The 13,199-nt window shown below is 38.7% G+C and overlaps 3 protein-coding genes across 9 annotated transcripts in view; 2 read left to right on the top strand and 1 right to left on the bottom strand.

Moving 5' to 3' along the window:
* LOC122974218 (motile sperm domain-containing protein 1-like) overlaps positions 1 to 870 on the top strand; it is a 6,489-nt gene extending 5,619 nt beyond the window's left edge. For both annotated transcript variants that reach the window (XM_044342199.1, XM_044342200.1), the window contains exon 6: positions 1 to 870. This exon is cut by the window's left edge and continues 686 nt beyond it. The gene's annotated coding sequence lies outside the window, so the exon portion shown is untranslated.
* LOC122974159 (high affinity immunoglobulin gamma Fc receptor I-like) lies at positions 386 to 11,697 on the bottom strand. 6 transcript variants are annotated; one of them, XM_044342096.1, is made up of 7 exons: positions 11,461 to 11,697; positions 5,576 to 5,743; positions 4,698 to 4,733; positions 3,027 to 3,287; positions 2,709 to 2,948; positions 1,995 to 2,159; positions 386 to 1,804 (listed from the first exon to the last, which is right to left on the bottom strand). In XM_044342096.1, exons 1-7 carry the CDS (start codon positions 11,588 to 11,590, stop codon positions 1,701 to 1,703), a joined length of 1,104 nt encoding a protein of 367 aa, XP_044198031.1. In that variant the 5' UTR covers positions 11,591 to 11,697; the 3' UTR covers positions 386 to 1,700. The 6 variants fall into 6 exon arrangements, with proteins under 6 accessions (XP_044198031.1, XP_044198030.1, XP_044198035.1 ...); XM_044342095.1 differs by having other exon boundaries at positions 1,995 to 2,195; positions 11,461 to 11,696; XM_044342100.1 differs by lacking the exon at positions 11,461 to 11,697 and adding an exon at positions 9,933 to 9,980 and having other exon boundaries at positions 1,995 to 2,195.
* Positions 9,742 to 12,669, top strand: LOC122974224. The gene is made up of 3 exons (XM_044342209.1): positions 9,742 to 9,970; positions 11,715 to 12,068; positions 12,197 to 12,669. Exons 1-3 carry the CDS (start codon positions 9,742 to 9,744, stop codon positions 12,355 to 12,357), a joined length of 744 nt encoding a protein of 247 aa, XP_044198144.1. The 3' UTR covers positions 12,358 to 12,669.
* Positions 12,670 to 13,199: the final 530 nt, after the last annotated feature.

Genomic DNA, 13,199 nt, shown 5'->3' with positions numbered 1-13,199 from the left:
GAGTACTGAGGCCAAAAATGTTTGATTTTGCAGCAACTCTGATGGAAAATAATTAGATTAATTTTCAAACTCCTACCATCCTTGAATAAAAAGCATCCTGCATATCACAGGAAGAACTATATTTCAGTGCTAATGGACTCAAAGTTATAAAAACCATCTGTTGATTTGGACATTTAATGTGGAAAAGTTGCAGTAATTTAGCAAAACTGCAGCTTTTGCAAATATTGCAGAGATTTCCTGAATTTGCATTATTGCAACAGCAAAATCACAATTTCCTGGAGGTGAGTGATTAAAAACAAATTTAGATAAATGATTCCTTCACATGTAGCGTTCGGTGTACTTATTTTTGTTCCTTCATCAGGGTTGTAACTAATGACTATTATAATTTTCAGTTATTTTTTCAACAAATTGATATATTGTTTTGTCAAGACACATTCCCAGGAGACGACATCCAACCAACAGAACAACACGGCTGATCATTTTCTCAGTTGATTTATCGTTTTATCTATAAAACGTCAGAAAATATGTTTTGTTTTGTCCAATCAACTCGTTCTGTCACAGAAGAGCTTCGAATCACATCCGAGAAGCTTGAAACTGAATTTTTGAGTTACTAAAACAATTATTTGATTATAAAAATAGTTGCTGATGAATTTATCTGTCGATCGATCAGATGAATAATTGATTTCTCTGTTTGTTGTTCCATCACCAACATGTGAGTGTTGTTTATCTGCTTGAATCTGAAGTATTTCCATGTCTGTCCAACAGCTGAATAAACTGGATTCCTAAACCAACAAGCGCAGAAAGTGTGAATTATGATTTTAATAGTTTTAATGTTCATTCTGCAAAAATAAACAAGACGTTGTTGTTACAGTTTGTGTAAATGTGTTCAAAGTTTCTAACAATTTATCTGTAAACTTTAAACATGAATTAACAATAAGTGAGACTATTAAAGCTTCAATGAACCAACACAGCCTCTGAACACACAGCAGACGTTAGCTTAGCTGCTAAGTACTAATAACAAGTTCCCACTCTGACCTGAGGATGTCCACATTTATGCTACACACACTATATGTACATTAATTACACATTTAACACCTTAAACATTAATAATCCATTAACTAAGTTAGCTGGATGAGAATTAACAGGATCGTTTTAGCCTCATAACAGATTGTTAACTTGGATTAGATAAACCACATTCAAATAAGAGCCTGGACAGAGCTACTAACGTTAGCCTAAACTCTGATAGCATCCATTTAATAATTCATGCTCTTGATTTAATAATTTGTGGTCTTGATTGATCCATTTAGTCTGTTTCCCTCTTGTAGACGGCCACAGACCACATGGTAACCAAACACACACAAAACATCCATATTTTTATTTATCCGGCTGAGATTCTTCTAAAACATCTGAACCAAACAAATGTATGTTACATTTGTCCAGGAGTCTGTGTCATGAATCAAGTTCAACCCAGTCAGTCTTTCTCTGAGTTAACAGGCTTCACTAAACCTGACTCTGTTAATCCTGATAACTGCTCGCACACAGCTGCTCACACGATCAGATTAGAGTGTAAAGTGAGACTGTTGCTGCTGCTGAAGTCAAACTAGAACATGTGGAGTTCCGCAGGGACGCGTTTTGGCTCCTCTGATGTTTTTTTTTTTACATTTTAGCTTAACTTCAGAACGACAACACGTTGGTTCAGTTCAGAAGTGATGCTCCATCATGACAGAGGTGATGGCATCATCAGCCTGTCCCTGCTCAGCCTTGGTGGGTGTGGGCGTTGCCATGGAGACGGGGTGGTTGTTTCCTGTTGTATGAGGAGTTAGTGATCAAATTTAGAAACATTTTCCAAAACACGATTGACAGAGACAAAGATCGATTGCAACTAACATGTGATCAAGTCCATATACCTGATAGAGATTTTGTGCAACACATGATTGATTGATCGATTGATTGATTGATAGTCTGTAAGGTGAGTGAATGATTCAGAGTGTTACCTGTAAACCTGCGTCGATATAAAGACACCATGATGAGAGTGGAGATGACGCACAGACAGAACAGCACTAGGTGGCAGACAAGTATGAACGCAAGGGGTAGGGCTGCCGACATAGGGGGCGGGGCTTCACAGGCGATGGGTGGAGTTGCGGAGACAGGGGGCGGGGCTGGTGAGACAGGGGGCGTTATGGTTGCAGTTTTACCTACAGAGAGAATCACACCTGGCCAGGTCAACGTAGGGAGATGATCTTATGTCATGCTGTTTACTTCACAAAGTCAAACTTTGTCATCACCATTTTAAACCTGCAGTGCGGAACTTTTACACATAAATGAACGTCCGCTACGAGTTCACACAATGTTGATTAAGCCTATCACCACTAGATAAATCTCTCTGTACTTCACAGTATACAGAGTTTTTAGATCTCATTTTAAATTCCCGCGCTGGCTGTTTGAGCGTTAATCATGTGGCTCTTGCATGTGTCAGGCCGTATTCAGACTAGATCAGGTGTTGATCATTCATGGTGATAAACAGACATGAGACAGATATTCAAATTGTACATCAAACTCCATTTCTGTAAACTCCATTGAGTTTCTTACATAGATTACAACCAGTTTTTCTATCTTTCTGAAAAAATGTATAACCAGGAAGGTCAATACAAAGTTTACATGACAGTCAGAAGAATGAACGTGGATTGAATCAAAGGTAACTTCCTCACCTGTGACAGTGATCCAGCTGGAAGGAGACTCTCCATGACTGCTGATGTCACACTTGTAGAGGCCTTCATCAGACTTGGAAACATTGCGGATGGTCATGTGACCTGCAGGCTCAGTCCTGATGAGGGAGCCATCTTTATAGAAATCAGCTGGGAGGTTGGAGGTCTTTGTTTTACAGTGCAGAGTGACATCATCTCCCTCCATCACAGGGTGGACAGGACTCTGCAGGATCACTGATCCACCTCAACACAGAGACAAACTACAGCATTTCATCATTTACACTCAGCTTCATCAATACTAACTCCACAGTCTGATCTTACCAGTGACAGTGATGTTGATGCTGTTACTGGTTGCTCCCTCTCTGGACTCACACCAGTAAACTCCGCTGTCCAGAGGGTGGATGTAGCTGATGTTACAGGAGGAACCAGCTCGTTCTCCCCAGTTGCCACATTCAGCTCTGGTTTCTGTGGTTGTGTTCCTCCACAGCCTCCATCCAGCAGAGCTGTCGTCCTCCTCACAGCTCAGAGAGACAGAATTTCCTTCAAACATCTGAGAGCTGCTGCGACTCACAGTCAGACCAGCTAAAACATAAGTATTATGAGCTTGATGTAGTTAAAGTATTGCAGTAAAAGTACATAAGTATTATGAGCTTGATGTAGTTAAAGTATTGCAGTAAAAGTACATAAGTATTATGAGCTTGATGTAGTTAAAGTATTGCAGTAAAAGTACATAAGTATTATGAGCTTGATGTAGTTAAAGTATTGCAGTAAAAGTACATAAGTATTATGAGCTTGATGTAGTTAAAGTATTGCAGTAAAAGTACATAAGTATTATGAGCTTGATGTAGTTAAAGTATTGCAGTAAAAGTACATAAGTATTATGAGCTTGATGTAGTTAAAGTATTACAGTAAAAGTACATAAGTATTATGAGCTTGATGTAGTTAAAGTATTGCAGTAAAAGTACATAAGTATTATGAGCTTGATGTAGTTAAAGTATTGCAGTAAAAGTACATAAGTATTATGAGCTTGATGTAGTTAAAGTATTGCAGTAAAAGTAGTGGTTTGGTCCCTCTGACTGATATATTATTATATATGACATCATTAGATTATTAATAGTGAAGCATCAGTGTTAGAGCAGCATGTTACTGTTGTAGCTGCTGGAGGTGGAGCTAGTTTACACTACTTTATATACAGTTAGCTAGTTTAGTCCAGTGGTTCCCAACCTAGGGGTCGGGGCCCCTCCAAAGGGTCAGCAGATAAATCTGAGGGGTGGTGAGATGATTAATGGGAGAGGAAAGAAGAAAAAACAAAGTTCTGATACACAAATCTGTTTTCAGTTTTTTGGACTTTTTCTCTAATCTTTGATTTTTGCTGAAATATTGGATCATTTGAACATTTATTGAAATGAAAGCATGTGAGAAGTTTAGAGGGAAAAATCACTATTTGATGGAGTATTATGAGCTTATTATGAGCCTTGTAAAATATATAAAAATAAATAAATGTTTAGTATTTTTGTTTCAACGACTGAAAGGATGAATTAATTATCGAGTAGAAATCCTTCCTGTCCTTTACTGATAATGTCATGTTTACATTTATGTTCTCATTTCATAAAATCTGTCATATGTTCATGAGACATCTCCGTTTCTATAGAAGATTTAAAATGGGAAAGTGAAATACATTGTAATATTTTCCTTTTTATGTATGGATTCACTGTGTCATGATTCAATTAAAAAAAACATATTTTAAAAGGACAATTATTTAGTTTTTGGTCTTTTCATAACTGCCGGAACAGTTTTTGTCATTGTGTTTATTTGAGTGTGCGGCAGCTCTCTGCTGCTGCCTGCTGGACACTGATGTGTAAAACACCAGTTATCAAAGACAACAAACTATATAATTACCTGTAATTATGACAGGAAATACAAATGTGTGCAATCTGTTCTTTCTGCTGCTGTGTATGTTGACTGATACGTGTTCTACAACATGTAACTGACCTTTAGCGTGTCTGCAGCAGAGCACCGTCGTCACACCTGAAGGGAAATTGAGGTTTCACACTTTAGCAGAGAAAACAACTTGACCGCAACTGACACTAACAATAAGTTTCAGCCTTAATCCTGTGTGAATGTGGTAAACAGGATACTGAACCACTACCACCTACACAGCAGTCAGTTTATAGATGAAGAATGATTGATATGATAGACAATAATCGATGAGTCGTTAAGTTAACATTTAATCTGTTAAAGCATAAAAGAATCTGCATTATACTAGTGATTAAATATACAAGACTTATTTCAATGTTTAACTATTAAATCCATCTGTACTGTTTATGTTCTGAGTCTGAAAATCACTAGAACGAAAAATACAATAATAATAATAACAATAAAAATACAATTATAATAATAATAACAATAACAATACAATAATAATAATAACAATAAAAATACAATTATAATAATAACAACAATAAAACTACAATTATAATAATAACAATAAAAATACAATTATAATAACAATAACAATAAAAATACAATAATAATAATAATAACAATAAAAATACAATAATAATAATAACAATAAAAATACAATTATAATAATAATAACAATAAAAATACAATAATAATAATAACAATAAAAATACAATTATAATAACAATAACAATAAAAATACAATAATAATAACAATAAAAATACAATAATAATAATAACAATACAAATACAATTATAATAATAATAACAATAACAAAGTAATTATAATAACAATAGTAACATACAAACAATGTGTGTGTGGATTTTTAAAAGAGACAAACAGTTTTAAAACATAGAATGAAGGTTGTGGGTGAAATAGCTGATTATTAATATTAAACTGTACTTACAGATCAGCCACTGAAGAGATGTTTGCTCCATTCTGCCATCCAGTTGTATGAGACCAAACACTTGACACTCCTTCTTCTTCTTCTTCTTCTTCCTGTTTGTAGGTGATATGGTTTCCTTCCGCAGCAGGTAAGCTGAAATGATCTCAGGAGCTTCGTTAAAGATCTCAGCTGAGGGAGGAAATAAAAGATAAAACATCAAAATGTGAGATGAGTGAAGCGTCATCCATCACTCACACACAGGCAGTCCAACTGTCTGTTCTGTATGTCGACATATTAAATATCCTGCGTGTGTCTGTAGCATTATGGGTGTGTTAGCATGTATGATAGCACGGTATTAGCATTAGAGATGAGCTGTTTCTATGATCATCGTCGCTGTCAGAGGACACACAGCAGCCTTCATCATCATCATCACCAGACTGTCAGCTCCAGACTTTCTATATAACACAATGAAGCTCATTTACATGATGATGTGGAGAAGGCATGTTTACAAATGTCTGTCTTTAAACATGAACGGTCCTCACCAGTCTGATCACTCAGGCCTGACGTCGGCCTTTGAAGGTCAGCTGTGAATGTGTGTTTGTGTGTGTGTTACACTTTTACCTGTTTACCTCATTTGCTTTGTCATGCTAGCTGCATGTCAGTCTGTCCGCCACCATTTTGATCCAGACTGAAATATCTCAACAACTATGGGATGGACGGCTGTAAAATTAGTTTCACACGTTCATGTTCCCCTCAGGATGAATTATAATCACTTTGATCTTCTGACTTTTTATCTGAGCCATCATCTGGTCCAAATTTACTCAAATACCTGCAAAACCAATGACATCATCATCGTCAGCTGGACTTTGTGCTTACTGCTAATAACCCAACCCCCCCAGGAGCACACAGTGGCCAAACTGTGTAACTACAACTAGAAGAGTCTAGAAGAGTCACATGATCAAATCATTTTATTCTAGTGAAGGGAGAGCCAGCATGCTCTACGGACCCAACAATCAGGAAGTGTTAGCAACATCCGGGTCATGTCTTTAATAGGAAGAAGGAGCGGGCGCCATGTTTGAGTCCAAAATCATTTCTTATAAGACATCCATGTCATTAGCTTATGTTAGCATGCTAAAATGCTAAACCTTATCTGTTAACATGGTAAACATGCTAGCAGTATCAATTTTAGCATGCTAAAATGCTAAACCTTATCTGTTAACATGGTAAACATGCTAGCATTATCAATGTTAGCATGCTAAAATGCTAAACCTTATCTGTTAACATGGTCAACATGCTAGCATTATCAATTTTAGCATGCTAAAATGCTAAACCTTATCTGTTAACATGGTCAACATGCTAGCATTATCAATGTTAGCATGCTAAAATGCTAAACCTTATCTGTTAACATGGTAAACATGCTAGCATTATCAATTTTAGCATGCTAAAATGCTAAACCTTATCTGTTAACATGGTAAACATGCTAGCAGTATCAATGTTAGCATGCTAAACTGCTAAACCATAACTGTTAACATGGTAAACATTATACCTGCTAAAGGTCATGCTAGCATTATCATTGGTAGAATGTTAGCATGCTAAAATACGATACGATAATCGTAGTGTGAAAACACCGGCACATAACTACAACACAACAACACAACAACACAACAACACAACAACATAAGAACACAGGAACAGACCACTGCAGTCCGCCGCCTCACTCTGAGCAACAGCATGTTCTCAGTTTCCCCTGAATGAAGGCAAAACTCCCCTCATCTCAGATCAACTACGACTCCCAGGATGCACTTCAGCAACAAACCACTGCAAACAGCTTTACAACCTGCAGAGTTAATTCAGTTCACTTTGGAGTGAATTCACCACGGCGACACATTATGTTTTAATTCAACAATGAAGTGTTTTGAATTTGACCGGCTTCTTCTCCATAGCAACAGCAGCTGAGGATCATGGGTAGTTTAGTATTTGAAGCTGTCCACCAAAATGACAGAAAAAATGTGATTTGTCAGAAGTATAAACCTGCAGGATTGTCACATTATCAGGAGAGTTTCTGTGTTTCTTGCGTAGAGAACAAGGAGAAAACACTTCACCCTGTAAACAACACCAGTCAAATCAAATCAATAATGCAGTTACCAAGAAAATGATCACTATCTTTTGCTCCATGAAATAAAAATTGAATGATATGAATGCAAGTGGATGCAGACATCAGGTATCCAGTCTGTGAGCAGAGTTTGAGCTCAGAAACAGAGACAGTGATAAACGACCGCTGACCACAGTTTCCTGAAACAGCCTTCAGTTTTCCACTGAAGTTAAGATTCTGAGGAAGTCGCAGACTTACTGGAAATAACATGAAATAGATATTTACGTGGTAAATGTCACAGACTGCAGCAGGTGATATTAGTGTTGCTATAAGTCTGTATTATAAGATACTGGACTCACTCGGTGCATGAAGAGTTTCTGGGTTTCGTTGTGGCAAAATGAGTAAAAAAGCAAATCTCACTACAGTGTTGTCAGACTTTATTAATGAAGAGAAGAGCAGACCAACCTCTAGCAGCTGTTTCATCTGTGCACCGTATTAATCAGTCACTCCAGTAGTGATTATTGGGGGTCTCAAAAATTGTGATACAATTTGTGATGTTTTCTGTGCTGTTATTAAGGTAAAATTGCAAGCAAATGAAAACAATGTGATTCTTTAAAAACTACCACCGATGAAGAGTCACATGTTATCACCTGAACACACCACACAGCTGCTGCTTCTGACCTTCTGGTTTGCTGCTGGCAGCCAGTGGGAGTTACTGGGAACGGAGTCATACGGTGGCGTCTGGGTTTGGGTGCAGTTGCAGGTAAACGTTTGTTTGTTTCATCCACTCTTTGACATAATAAGGGCCTGAAATAATAATTGTTTGGCATCTTTCTCACAACTAACGGATACATTTGGTCTCCAGGACCCATTTATTTAAATACTTACGAGTCAGACATTTTTTTGCAACGTCTTTTACCCTGAAAAGCCCTGAACGACCCCATAGACTCATCTCTGTCTTTGACTCCTACCATGAAAGGATCAATATCAACTCTATATTCTTCCATTTCAAACTAAAGCTGCTCCTCTTATTGACTATTAGACCTGCTTGGAAACACGACCTAGATTTGAATCTTTCAGATGACCTGGTTCTCAGTAAGATACCTTCCTCCTCTAACTTATACGGTTCAAAGTACTACATCGTATTCTTATTTCCGAAACAAAATGAGCTAAAATGAACCCGAGGTAGATCCTATCTGCCTCATGTCTTCATATGTTCTGGTATGTTCTTGCTTAGCTGAGTTTTGGAAATTAGTTTTCCAAACTCTCTTAAATCTTACAATGTCCCATCGAGCCTGAACTAAACTTCCTTCCTACGACACATAGACGCTGTCCCTCCTTCTCATTCCCACTGGATTAGACACCTGTAACCTATAGAATAAGCTCTATAGAGTACTTGGCCCTTTCCTGTTCTTTTATGGGAAACCTGAGGTCACCTCTGAGTAATTGCTCCTATTATTATTATTATTATTATTATTACTTGACTGTAAATTGTGTTTGCAGGTTTTTATATTTATTTAGAGTTGGTGTGAGGTCGCCTTCAGCTTGGGGGAGTGTAAAGACATTAAAGACATGTACAGAGTTCACTGGTAGGATCTTAAAGTCCCGTCTGCTACACACTGATACTACACATCAGACTAACCACACTGAGCTGCTGCTACTTGTGGTTTTTACGGGGCTTTATTTAGCCGGCAGGAAGAGGCGGAGCTAGAGGACCTTTCTTTGCAAAGGGGACGTTGTTTTTCTTTTATGAGTGTGATCACGCTGTGCAGAACATTTACAGCTACTGACGTCTGATCACAGTTGCGTCCTGAGTGTGTTTACACCTGCGTGAACATGTTAATGTCAGGTGTAAATGAGGTAACAGAGTCTGACAAACCTTATCAATCCTCAGTCTCAGTATAGCAGCACAACAGTTTATCCACAAGTTCAGAGGAGGGAAGACATTGAACATAAGGACTGGTCCATTTGCAGTTTTTTATCACTGAATGTGAACATGTGTTCTTCTGTTAACAGCTTTACTGTGGCGTTCACTGACTAGGCCACCAACAGCGTTTTACTGTCTGTCTGCTGACTTTCTTCATTCGGTGGTTGAATGTCTGACAGCACTTCAACAGGTGTGTTTCACAGAAATCACATGACACATGGCAGACACGCCCTCAGGACAGAGGTGATAAAAGCAGGAAACCAGGAAGCAGCAGCTTCAGTGAGGACGAGCAGCTCGACCATTAGCAGCTCAGCCGTCATGGATACTTCAACATCTGTATTATCCAGGGCGGTCCTCACCAGTCTGATCATTTCAGTCCTGACGTCGGCCTCGAAAGGTAAGCTGTGAGTGTGTGTGTGTGTGTGTGTGTGTTACACTTTTACCTGTTTACCTCATTTGCTTTGTCATGCTAGCTGCATGTCAGTCTGTCCGCCACCATTTTGATCCAGACTGAAATATCTCAACAACTATGGGACGGACGGCTGTAAAATTAGTTTCACACGTTCATGTTCCCCTCAGGATGAATTATAATCACTTTGATCCTCTGACTTTTTATCTGAGCCATCATCTGGTCAAAGTTTACTTTGGTTTATGACCAAATACCTGCAAAACCGATGACATCATCATCCTCAGCTGGACTTTGTGCTTACTGCTAATAACCCAACCCCCCCCCCAGGAGCACACAGTGGCCAAACTGTGTAACTACAACTAGAAGAGTCTAGAAGAGTCACATGATCAAATCATTTTATTCTAGTGAACGGAGAGCCAGCATGCTCTACGGACCCAACAATCAGGAAGTGTTAGCAACATCCGGGTCATGTCTTTAATAGGAAGAAGGAGTGGGCGCCATGTTTGAGTCCGAATTCATTTCTTATAAGACATCCATGTCATTAGCTTATGTTAGCATGCTAAAATGCTAAACCTTAACTGTTAACATGGTAAACATGCTAGCAGTATCAATTTTAGCATGCTAAAATGCTAAACCATAACTGTTAACATGGTAAACATTATACCTGCTAAAGTTCATGCTAGCATTATCATTGGTAGAATTTTAGCATGCTAAAATGCTAAACCTTGACTGTCAACATGGTAAACATATTACCTGCTAAAATTCATGCTAGCATTATTATTTGTAGAATTTTAGCATGCTAAAATGCTAAACTCCCTTTTTGAAGGCTGGAAGGGAAACAGCTTCCAAAGGTGATTGATGAGGAGAGTCGGGGAAGGAAGGTGTATTAGCTCTAATATAACTCTGAACCTGGAGGAATCTGAAGAGGTGGGATTATAAATAAGGATGAAGGATCCTTTAATCAGGTTACTGGTTTGAGTAGGTGAAGATTACTGGTGTATGGATCTGGTCAGAGAATCACAGGAACAGGTACACAGTTTATTGGTCAACCAAGTTCCAATCTTGCTGTATCACTGTTAAATTTACATGTGACCAGGTGCAGGAATTAATACATGCGGGTGTAACCAGTAACCAGTAAGTCAGTATTCAACAAGTTAACTTACTCAGTGTGGGTATAAACCACCATCGAGCCATCATATTATCATGAGGCCATTAATAGAGCTTGCCCATGTACTACTGCTATACAGGTGAACTCAAGTTTACTTCAGTAAATGACAGACTGATAAATGGATTAATGACATAATGTCTAGTATACCTGTTAACAATATCCTAGCTCAGTTAGCCTGGATGAACAGAGCTGTCAGTAACTCACTAGTGGAGAAAACTAGAAACTTCAATATTTTACAGTTTAGAGTCTGTCCAGTGATACATATAGCATTTAGATACGAGGTAAACAGGAACTGTCGTCCATTACTCACTTTCTGGCATTCGCACACAGCAAAACCAGCAGGAGCACATGTTCCTGGCCAAAGTTAGCTCCTCCATAGCACTAATTAGCATGTGGTGACTACCCTGACTCAGCACTCTGTGACCAGCAGAGGGCAGCATCAGTTTACCGGTGTCTATATTCAAGGGGCTTTCTCACAGAGATTGTTTTAAGGTAGGGAATATTTTATATATAAAGAGGACAATAAACACTATGCTGACCATTGGTTTGTCTGTTTCTGTTCAGACCATCAAGACGTCAAAGTGCGTCCTGGACAGAACGCTGCGCTTCAGTGTCAGGGTCCAGACGGTACCATCAGACTGTTACAGTGGAGCAGACCTGACCTAAAGTCTGGCGGTTACGTCTTCTTCTACCGTGACAAGCGCTCAGTTCAGTCCTTCCAGCATCCGTCTTTCCATCGTCGAGTGCAGCTGATGGATCCAGAGATGAAGAACGGAAATGGATCTGTGATTCTGAAGAACGTCACCATCAGCGACACCGGAACATACGAGTGTCTTCTTTCAGTGAACAGCAAAGGACACAGAAAGAGAGCCACACCTGAGACCATGAACACCATCGTCCTGAAGGTCGAAGACTCGGGTGAGTTTGTAAACTCAGCCTTAATTTTTTTGAGTATGTTTACATCAATATAGGAATGAAACGTCCTGGTACTTCTGGTCTGGACTGCACCTGACAGCTGATATCTTACACCTGTTTCTGCTCTGCAGGTCACACGGCTGGAAACACAGACGATGGAAAAGACATGCGTGGACGTTTTATAATCATTCTGCCGGTAGCTGGTCTGATTATTGTTCTTCTTGTTCTCATGATCTTCAAGAAATCTAGAGGACATTTGGAGAATAATTCAGACCTGCCTGCTGTTACATAAAAAAAAAAAAAGACAAAAAAAAAAAAACCCTTCATCCCCCTCCTGGAATTGCCACCTTATCGTGGTGGAGGGGTTTGTGTGCTCAGAGGATCCTGGGAGCTGTTCTGTCTGGAGCTTTCAGCTCCTCGCAGGGTTTCCCTCGGCAGCTTGGTCCCAGGTGATGAGTCAGACGAAGAGCAATTCAGAAGACTGAAAGCTCAGGGTGGAGGCTCTCCCCCTGCAGCTGACACAGATCACATGTTAGTGAGTTCACCCTTCATCCTTTTCTGACACTGTGGAAGTTTTGTATCCGACAATAAAGTTGAGAATGAACTTTGTGTTTTCCTGCTGTGAAGATGATTGTGGAATAGTTTGAAAAGGAAATGAGATGATTAACAAATATAAAACTGAGGTATGAACACTAGTGTGTATATGAATCGTGTGTATTTATAAAGTAGTAACGGCTGTCAGGAAGTGAATCACTGCTGGTTTAGATGCTTTTCTTTGCTGCTGATTAATATAAATGAAAGAAACTCTTCAGCACAGCAGCGGTTTGTGGATTTAAAGATTCAAATCAGTCACAACAAGTTTTAATCTTAAGTTTCATCAAACTTCTCTGAACGACACGTAAGAAAACTCTCAGGTACAAACTAAAAGTACTTAAAGCAACGTGTAAAAGTCACTTTTACTCAAGCGGTCACATGATTGATCACATGACGGAACAACCGATCAGAGACATGGATCGACCCAAGTTAACTCAGTGCTGAGTTATTTCTGCAAGAACATATTTAATTATAGGTTTTATTTCTCTGGGAATAATTATCAACAATCTGAGATATTTATAATGTATAAACATATAAGGA

This window comes from Thunnus albacares, chromosome 22 (genome assembly GCF_914725855.1).
Source record: "Thunnus albacares chromosome 22, fThuAlb1.1, whole genome shotgun sequence".
In the NCBI taxonomy this organism is placed as follows: Eukaryota; Metazoa; Chordata; class Actinopteri; order Scombriformes; family Scombridae; genus Thunnus; species Thunnus albacares.
The sequence above is the reverse complement of the archived record's forward strand: the minus strand, read 5'-3'. Positions and strand labels throughout refer to the sequence as shown.

Bases quoted from the DNA above. Each gene is read 5' to 3' on its own strand.
- LOC122974224 (XM_044342209.1), top strand. From the start codon at position 9,742: ATGTCTGACAGCACTTCAACAGGTGTGTTTCACAGAAATCACATGACA. The intron at 9,971-11,714 runs GTAAGCTGTGAG...GTTTCTGTTCAG, and splicing joins CCTGACGTCGGCCTCGAAAG to ACCATCAAGACGTCAAAGTG. The intron at 12,069-12,196 runs GTGAGTTTGTAA...TCTGCTCTGCAG, and splicing joins CCTGAAGGTCGAAGACTCGG to GTCACACGGCTGGAAACACA.
- LOC122974159 (XM_044342095.1), bottom strand. From the start codon at position 11,590: ATGCTGCCCTCTGCTGGTCACAGAGTGCTGAGTCAGGGTAGTCACCAC. The intron at 2,949-3,026 runs GTAAGATCAGAC...CTCTGTGTTGAG, and splicing joins CATCAACATCACTGTCACTG to GTGGATCAGTGATCCTGCAG. The intron at 2,196-2,708 runs GTGAGGAAGTTA...TTCTCTCTGTAG, and splicing joins CAGCTGGATCACTGTCACAG to GTAAAACTGCAACCATAACG.